Source organism: Nothoprocta perdicaria, unplaced genomic scaffold, assembly GCF_003342845.1.
Source record: "Nothoprocta perdicaria isolate Ctin4 unplaced genomic scaffold, notPer1 scaffold_3, whole genome shotgun sequence".
In the NCBI taxonomy this organism is placed as follows: Eukaryota; Metazoa; Chordata; class Aves; order Tinamiformes; family Tinamidae; genus Nothoprocta; species Nothoprocta perdicaria.
Window position 1 is genome coordinate 814,804 of NW_020455532.1, and position 9,759 is coordinate 824,562.

The following is a 9,759-nucleotide window of genomic DNA, read 5'->3' on the forward strand; positions in this document are numbered from 1 at the left end:
TTTTTTTTTTTTTTTTTTTTATTTTAGAACAGATTATCTTTAGCTTCAGACTTCTAGATAGCTGAGTTTGTTTCATTACCTTGCAGTGACCCAGAGTTTCTGGATAAAAATCAATGACAGAATCTGGTAATTCTTACCTGATAGTCTACAAGGAGTTCAGGTCCTTTGAAATACCGGGAAGCCACTCTGACATTGTACTCTTGTCCAGGGTGATAGAATTCAGCCAGCCCCCAGTCTATTAGTCTAAGCTAGAAATGATAGAAAGCAAAAACAGGCTCAAGGGAGGCTCCAACTCAACACTCGCTGAAGCCACACTTCAAATTCAGACAAGGGTAGGTGGAAGTATTTTGTTTAGTTTTTATTTTAACGGCATGTCGCTTCCTTCTCTCCTTGATCTGGAAAGACTATTAAAGTATATTTTGCAAGTACCAGAATTGAAGAAGGTCGGTTGCTTGGATTTAACCAACATGCTGATTTCAAGGAAGGTGTATTTACATCACTCGACTTCTTGGGGAAACTCATTATAAAATTTCATTTTAAATTTGTTTACATAATGGAAGCGCTAACCATCCCCTCCTTGAAGATGCCAGTTAGCATCCCAACACAGGAGGCATTCTAGTCTGCCAAGAGAAAGATGTGCTGCCTCTCTTCCAGCACATCCCACATTACCTTTCTGTGCTCATGGTCAATCATGACGTTGTGAGGTTTGACATCTCTGTGCATGATTCCCATGCTATGGCAGTAATCTAGAGCCTGGAGGACACACAAGCAAAGAGGGACACTTGRGTCACAAGCATCTTTCAAATTCACTCAGACTCAGTGCACGCAAAGGCTAAAATAGAAGAGCTTCCCTGTCCTGAAAATGGGCCACAAATAGCTTGTGGAAATGTAGTTGAACAATATATACTAATTTGATGTCTATTTTCTACCTCATTCTTCCATAGTCTCTTTCTACCCCAATGAAAGACAAGATRACAACTATCGCTACAGGATGAGCTGGGTACAAACCCTAGAAATAAACAAACTAATCAAATAGAAAACTTACCTTCAAAATCTCATACATGTAGAATCGAATATCATAATCTGTTAATGTCTGGTATAATTGCTGTGGGAAACAAACACATCACTTCAACACAGAGGAAAAAAATCATACTCCTGCCAATCCAGAACAACTCAACCCTCTTATCTGCTGATGGAGTTCTTGAACTCCAACTGAGAGAACAGTTAAAAAATTCTCAAGTTACCATCATCCCACACGTTCAGCCTGTTCCTCTCCCCTTTCAGATGCTTTACTTCTAGCACTGCTCAGATATTCTGGTTTCTGTCACTAACTCCCTCAGGTTGCGCTCGCCCACCACCAGCAGCATAAGTTATGCCTGCAGACTGGATCTCAAAGAGTCTGAAGATGCTCTGCAAGATTAAGCAGCTATTCCATATGGCACTACACAACCACTCTGCTCCCAAGGCAGGTTAACAGGAAGGGGACAAAGAAACATTTAAACTGCTTTTCCTAGAAGAAKAGAAAGCCATGGAAATAGCTGCTGTGCAAATTTAAAGTGCTCACAGTAAATAGTTCTATGTTGCACATAAAAGCACAATGTTTCAAAAGTCTCAGGCTGAGCAATGCTGTGCCAGGAACTGATGGCCAACTAGATGCAATGAATTTTCTCCAAAGCTTGAAGTCTGGAGCCTTATCTTCCAACTTCTGGGACAGAATGGTACTGAGGGCTTAATTACAAACTTCTGCCCCAAGTGTATTCATCTCCAAAAACAGCTGTTACATCAGAAGCAAACAATTAAATAAACTGCCTGCTCCTTAAGGACTCCCCAGAAAGTCTCTCCTCAGAAAAGCTCCTAGATGCAGCTTTCACATGGCAAACATTTTGAGCTACATTATACTGTACCTTAAAGTCTGTGTTGTTTACATGTTCAAAAACCAAAGCAGGAGTCCGGGACTAAAACAGAGAAAAAAGTGCTCAGCCATGTTAAATTGAGATAAAACTTTTTATTAAGATAATTGAATACATTGTTTTAACTCTTAAAACTGACATAGGGGGGAAAAATCCCCCTAGATAGAGAAAAGAAAGCTAAAGCCAAAGCCCATTGCAGGATTGTTTGTAAATCTAATTAACATCTGTATGTTCAGTGGTATCTCACCCTGAGGGTGAGGGCTCAAGTGATCTGTGGGGGAAGGGCCCAGTGAAACAAGTTAATCAGATTAAGAGCTGATCTGATTAAGCAATTCAAACGCAGGGTTTAAGAGCAGGGGAAATCAGTAACACAGATCAGAGCTGAAGTCAAACTCTACAACTTCAGTTTTAACCCCAATGTACCCTTTAATGGCCTTTCATACTCACCACTGGATCTTTTACTATATCTGCAAGAGTGATTATATTGGGTCCTCCTCGCAAATTCTCTAAGATCTTGATTTCACGCTTGATTTTCTTCTTTTTTACAGGCTAAGAATAAAAACCCAAAGTGTTAAGATAATGCAGTCAAGTAAGTGAAGCTAACAGACAGCTCATTTTAGATTGCAGAAGTAGGTGACTGGGAGATAGCAAAATACATCAGTCTTGGCAAGTAAGTTTAAACAGCTACATTTTCTTGTTATCTGACTATGCATCAGTCAAGTAAGGGCTCAAACACCTGCAGCCTCCCTTCTAAAGATACAATTCTGAGCTACAAACATCAGTTGCATGCAAAAAAGTTAGAAAGATGCCACTTTCTTTTTTTTTAGCAGTCTGAATTTGTTCTGATAGTCAAAATCATACCTAGCATACAGTAAACCCAGAACCATGACTAGTCCACAAGCTATCTGAAGGCTACTAAATAAAGGTACTTCACAAAAAGGCAGTGAAATATCCAGTTTTCGGGAAATGCTTACTTATTCTGGAAGGACAGTGTATCTGCATCGGAATTTGCAGAACAGAAAATTAAGGCTGCAGTCCCTAAAACTTGATCAGTGTTTCCAAGGGGCTGTGATCCCACTTGCTCAGAGGCCTCTACTCAAATGTAAGCATGCCAAGGCACTCCTATTCAGATCTGAGATGTTTCCAGTCAGCTCTTCAGGTGTTTTTAATTCCAAATGTAAATGTGTTGCACCTGAGGACTTCTTTAACACAGAGGTTAAGCCTTACAGGCAGAGGCACAGGGCTTCTACTTGTAGGCTTGAACTGACTGCCCTTTTCACCAAATGCACTCCACAGCCAGGCTTTCAAGTGCTAGAACATTAGACAGTTCAGGCCAAACACTGCACTTTCTAGCCTCCTGGTCACCCCACAACAGGTTCCATCTTTTAGCCACTCCCCTGCTCACCTTGAGAATTTTAACAACTACTTTTTCATTATTTGTAATGTTGATGGCTTCAAATACTTCACTGTATTTTCCTCGGCCTAATTTCCGAACTAGCTGGTAGTCATCTTGATTCCTGTGGAGATAAAAAGTGCAGAGTCCCAAAGAGTTCACGCATTCCCACTACAATTTACAAAGTACTCTTTAATACTAAAGCACTGCCTCACCTTCCAAACAAGCTGGATTAACTAGTGTCTTAAATCTCCTGAAAGTGAGGATTAAGAATTAGGAGTGAAACAGCAAGCTTCTTGTCACACTAAGCCAAATTCAATTCAGAACTTCTACAATAGATGACATGAGCCCAACTATACATTTCACCATCAACAAATGCCAGCAATTCCTTCCAGCAGCCTTTATATATATATATATAGTATATATAATATATATATGGAAGCTATGTGTTTCCTAATATAACCTCATTAAAAAATGATAAATTTTAAGATTGAAGCTGTTAGCCCATTTTAAAGACGAAGTGTTTAGCCCATTTTAAAGACGAATAGCCCCAAAACTCACGCTTGCACACAGCAGAGCACGTTTACTTTCAAAGCCAAGAGCCACAACAAGGCTAAGGGCAGAATTCACAGTCCAGGCCCTGCTCCACAGAAGCAGGAATGCAGAGCTATTAAGTTGACATCACTGCTGTCTGGTTCTTGGAYGATTTAGTCATAAGCTCAATTTAGACACCCCCTTCCTTCAAAAGGGGCATACATGTCTTTTCCAGGCCCTTGCAAGAGCTGAGCAACAAGTGACAATGTGACTTGCACCTATTTAAGTCTGCTTAGTCTCTTCACTCATGCAAGCTAGAAACAACATCAGATGGGTTTTCATCTCTCTTCAGTCCTGAGCTCCTTTGACTCTTTGAAATTAAAGGGCTTTTTTCCCTCCAGAAGTTTCCTGGCTACTTGGCAAGAATTCTTCAAATCAAACTTATACAGAGCTGCTAAAAATCTTCCTGTGCTGCTGGGGCTTTCAAATTTTGACTACAAACACTTCCAAATGCACAAAAGGTTACTGTGCTGCTCCTGCAATTATGAGGAAAAGCTGTGATCCTAATACATGCCGTGCATCCCAGCCATCTGGATCGATCCCAGGCCAGGGACATCCATAGGCAGCGCGGAGACTTACCCCCACTCCACAACATGCGACTCGTAGTCCCAGTACTCGCGGGGTCTGTGTGTGTTTACGTCCGTGTAAACCCTGGCCCTGCTCGGCACGGGTCCCGACATATCAGACAGGTTGGCAGATGGAAAGGCGACGTCTGAAATCAGAGGCTACCAGAACTCCGAGGCTGCAGTCGGGATAGAGGCCTCCGACGGGCCTCAGAATCTTCAAACTGCAGAAACAAAATAAACCAAAGGTTAAAATCTCAAGACAACATAAAAATATTTAAGTTAATCATTAAAAGCTGTGGGAAGCAGAGGCTGGAAACCAGCCACAGGCCTGGGATCACTCATCAGAGCTTGAAAACGTATTTGTCTGCTCTCCTTTGCAGACGAAAGGAGCACTTGGCTCCGCTACCAGAAATAAGAGCCCACACGCACCTCACAATCTGGAGCCAGTTGTTCCTAACTTAAAGGGGCAAAGGTAACTTTCCAAAAGGGAAGAAATACAACGTGGTCCATATGTGCAGCTCCCTTCAGATCTGAGCCAAAAGTAACAACCATCTTAGGTATTTTGTCTTCTACCTGAGAAAAACTTCCACACCGTCACCTGTAACCAAAACTACTCCACTCCCTTGATGTTGTAGGAGCATCACTTTTTGCAGTGCATTAATAAACGATGCTACATAACAGCTGATGCATTTACAAGCTCATCTGCGCAGCCCAAATTAAGCACTTTCTCAATGCTGCAAGTTCTAGAAGCATCGATTTTCATTTAAAACACAACTTCAGGATTTACTTGTAATTCCTAAAGGACCTCAGTGGCCTGATTTCGCCACTACCTCAAATACACAAGAACAAAACAGCTTTAAAAACACTTATTTTCAAGACTCGGTACATATCACTGAGCCCTGCAGGGTTCGTAAACCAGGCTGCGCACCAGCACTGCTAGAGACAGTGTGAAAACCCCCAGGCTGCAGGCCTGAGCTTCAACGGGACGCAGGGAGCCGGGGAAAGGCTCTGCTCTCCTGACAGACACGTTATCAAGTATTACAATCCTACACAGGAAGCATTTGCCTGAAGTAAAAGCACGATCTTTGCACCTTGCAAACCTTTCGCCGCGTGTAAAAGGTGACACACAGACATTTAAATGCAACAATCTCRTCAACTTCCAGAATAAGCCACAAGGAAGTTCTCTTGCAGCATGGAAGGGCATTACTTGCAGGCTATGGCAAGAACAACAAAACCCGGCCTATAAAAGCCAGTCTATCCACAGGCAATGCTACAATCCAAATAAGTAAAACTTACTTACTTGCTATACCAATCTTATCCCTTCCCAGAAAACAGGCGAGACTGTAGGAGAAAGTTATAGCCCCGGTAATGAGAAAGATGCACGGATCTGCTCAGAGCGGCTGGTTTGGGTTAGGCCGCCCCAGAAGAGGAGCCTGGAAGCCAACGCTTCTTCCTTCCTGACTTCCATGGGACTCCAGTCTACGGCACGGACACAGCAGCATCACGGGGTGCAAAGCAAGGGGAGCACCTGAACCCGGTGCTCTCCGAAGGGCCCCGGCACTCATCAGCACCAGCTTCTGCACCCACACGTGGGGACACAACGGCTCCCTCCTGGCGTGAGCAGGGCTCCTCCAGCGCTGTGAACCTTTTCACGTGGGTTCTTTCCCGACCTGCTGACACACGAACACCGGTGAGCGCAGCTCCTGCCGGCCCCGCGGAGGCACGCGGCCACCTTCCCAAGCCCACGGCGGGGCCACAACTCTATTTGAACAAATCTATTCTAATTCCAACAACAAGCCCCCGGACAGAGGGCTTTTTCTCTTGCAAAGTATTTTTCCTTCCAGCAATAGCACCTAATTTGTGTATGAATTTCCTATTTTCTTTATCTTTACAAATGCATTAACGTACAGAAAATGGCACAAAATATAGCTCTAAGAAAACTACACAACTTAGTTCTGAAAAACAAACATACTTAGCCCCCAGAAACATTCCTCTTTTTTTTTTTGTATTTTTTTGTTTTTTTTGTCTACAATAAGTGCAATACCAGATTTTCTCCTCCCTTTCCTTTAAATAGCAACGTTCCTAGCCTAGAGCATCTCCAGAGCAGCCAGTTACTCAAAGCTTGAAACCCGGGACGTTGCACCATCCGACACAGTGCAAATTCAGACACCAAGCGAGCGGAGGCCAAGGGCTTCCCAGAAGATGTGTGTGTCCCGGGGAATCCTGCCGCCGCTATCCAAGCAATGACCTTTCTGCCAACAGCTCCGAGTATAAATAAGGTGTCTGAATATAAATAAGACGTGCGTGAACAGGAGCATTGCTCGATACCAACCTCTCTTGGATTGCTGCAAGCAGCACGACCTCCTCCTTGCCATCAGCAGCAGCAAAATATTGCCAGACAGGTCCGAGCTCATCTGTGCAGCCCGGGAGCAAGCACAGTGAATGATCGAGTTGGAAAAGCCTGAGTTTGAAATCAAGCTTTTCTCTCTAACTACATTACACACTATTATATATATTAAAAGATGTACTTATATATATATGAAAGTGCATTAGAAAAAATGGTTGAGAAGTTCAGTTAAACTGGGAGCAACATTTCAGAGTAACTCTACACCAGCAGCGTGCTAGAACTGATACTAGCGCCTCCTCCTTCAGCTTCACTGATTCCTCCCTTGCACTCCCAGCAGTTTCTGCTGGAGGAAACTGTTGGGGACCAAGGATGGCAACYTAACAGAAGCCAGGGCAGGGAACAGCTTTACTGTAACTCTGATGCTAGTAGCCACAGTCTTGGGCAAAACTTAAACCTTCCAATTTACAAAGGCAGAAAGCAGCATCCCCACCAGTTGCAGCCAGTCTCCATTTTCTTCTCAGCACCCYAATGCTCCAATTTCTATGAAATTCAGAGATTCTCTCTAGGTTTCCAGAATCTCAGCMTAGTTGGACCACCGTCCTTTGCAAAGATTCTGTATTGACAACTCCACATTCACCTGGGCCACAACAGCTCAAATTTACTCCAGCAATAAAAGGCTGATGGTGACTGGAATGTTCCTCATCGCCCACCTCTCCTAAGGGATTTTATAGAGAACAGTCAGCAAAGTCTGTGAAAATTCTTCTCTTCTCACTCATCCCTACAATCACGAACTCTCCTGCACACCTTCAGAGCTAAGCCAGCTCACTGTACACAACGGGAAACGTTTTCCTAACAGAACTTCTCAGACTTACCCTGGATGATGTCTCCGTAGCCCCGGCATCAGTGACACTACGGGACACAGCCCCAGCTCTGGATCACTCCCAGGCCTGCAGAAACCTTCCCTTTCCCACAACACAGTGCACACTGTTATCGTAGATCACTCACCACTCAGCATACAACCAACCAGAAATGCCTATTAATGCAGCCACATACCGCCAGGCTAACACATTAATGGCTTTGGGCTGAAACAAACTGATGGATGAGGGTTCCTCCCTCGCGCACGGGAATGCGGCCACGCGGCACCGCTGAAACGGCCTTGGGGCCCACTGGGTGCTACTGGGAGCACGGAAGGCAGCAGCACCCRCAGCAAGCACCTCCTGGGGAAAACACCTTTCAGCTTCGCCCATGCCAAAGCAAGAGCACTTGTGAGGACTCCGATGGGAAGGGATTCTTTCTAAGAGCATTCCTTAAAAAAACAAATCTTGTACCACTACGGCTTTGCACAGTATTTTCCAAGCCCTAAGGCAATAACCCAGACCAGGATCACTACACTTAGTTAGGCCCTGAGACCCTGGCAACAGCAGGTAACTTTTCTACAAGCTCAAAAAGAGACCTCTGTATTAGCATCGCTACAAGCTCTTTACAACCAACAAGAGGTCAACTGAGTGTCCTCTGGAACTTTCTACCTTTGTCATTACTGATACACGATGTAGCTGTTTTCCTCATTAATTAGCAAGCATAGAGCACCGACAGACCAATCTCTCAGCTGTTCTGAGCCCTACGGTTTACGTAAGGAGAGTGATTTATCTAGAATTCAAACAACTAAACTGCTTCTTTCCCTCATTAAAAGTTAGCTGTTTTAAACGATCTGATCATGCAATTCCTAGAGATAGGAAAGGTTAACRGCGGCGAAAGGATAAACACAGGTTTCTGCATGTTTCTTTAGGAAATCCGTGCACCCAGCCATTCCTATCAAGCACACATCTCAAACCAGCACCTTGGTTCTGATGGCAACAGATGGGCTCAGGAAGAGGCAGCCGATACAAACCACAGCCACAAGCAAAAGTTGTAACACAGTTATCTAACATCCACCCTCAAACACGAGACATTCTTAGCTACAATCAGATGAGTTAAAAGCGTTTAGCTCCAGAAATCGTTATCTAACACACCAAGAGCTCAGTTTACGTAGCTACCAGCAGCGATCCTGGACACAGCAGGCAAGACAAACATCCCACCTGGGGAACGTGTCGGGATGATGCTGCATTTCACACGGGTGTTTTGCAGATGACCTGCAGCTCGTGACGAGCAGCGTTCACCACTCTGGGCATCCCAGTAGAGATGTGGACACCGAACCCACCCTCAGCTACCGAAGAGAATCACCACTGTCAACACAGGCAGCGGCCCAACCTGCCCGTCCCCACAACATTATTCTTCACCTTGTAACCGCCGAGCCAGGACACGGCACTGCAGGAATGGATGGATTTGGGGAAGTTCCGATGTGTTGAGGCAAACTCACACATTGTAAAATGCTGATGCTAGCAGAAACTCTAACTTGTAACCTCAGCTGATGAAATGATAACCTGGATGTTCCAGAAATACTATCACTGAGCAACAAAGAAGAAAAAACCCTCTTCCTTCTGCACATAATGGAAGGACTGCTTAATTTGCAGAAGCTATGGCTGAAATTTAAGAGTCTCTTGCAACAGACAGAGAGATCTGCAATAAAGCTCATTAAAAGAATAAAAGGGAGTATTCCAGAAGCTTTTGCTTTTTATACTAGAGCCAATTTGTTGTATGTGTCCACACTAATCCATTTTCAGTGCACTAAAAYAAACAAGAATTGATAACGCATATGTATATATGTATTTAAAAATGCATTCCACTCCTATGGTGGTTTTGGTGAGAACTCAAGCTAAACAGAAATAACTAAGATAAATTCTGCATAAAGCTAAGATTACTGAAATCACAACCTTCCAAGTACGAGGCTGGGGTGGTACCACCCCGAGCCTGCAAAGGGCTCCTAGGTCTCCACTGCTGCTCAATCTCCAAAGCAGCAGCTTCAAACAGGTAACTAAATCATTTGTTTGAATGTGACTGTCCAGAGCGGTA

The 9,759-nt window shown here is 44.0% G+C and overlaps 1 protein-coding gene across 1 annotated transcript in view; it reads right to left on the reverse strand.

The window, feature by feature from the left end:
• CSNK2A1 (casein kinase 2 alpha 1) overlaps positions 1 to 4,688 on the reverse strand; it is a 9,429-nt gene extending 4,741 nt beyond the window's left edge. The window contains exons 1-7 of the mRNA XM_026042012.1: positions 4,477 to 4,688; positions 3,316 to 3,427; positions 2,358 to 2,459; positions 1,905 to 1,955; positions 1,046 to 1,105; positions 670 to 753; positions 138 to 248 (exon numbers count right to left, since the gene is read on the reverse strand). Coding sequence (XP_025897797.1) covers positions 138 to 248; positions 670 to 753; positions 1,046 to 1,105; positions 1,905 to 1,955; positions 2,358 to 2,459; positions 3,316 to 3,427; positions 4,477 to 4,577 — 621 coding nt within the window. The 5' untranslated portion in view covers positions 4,578 to 4,688. The remainder of the gene's footprint in view (positions 1 to 137; positions 249 to 669; positions 754 to 1,045; positions 1,106 to 1,904; positions 1,956 to 2,357; positions 2,460 to 3,315; positions 3,428 to 4,476) is intronic.
• Between the last annotated feature and the right edge of the window lie 5,071 nt (positions 4,689 to 9,759).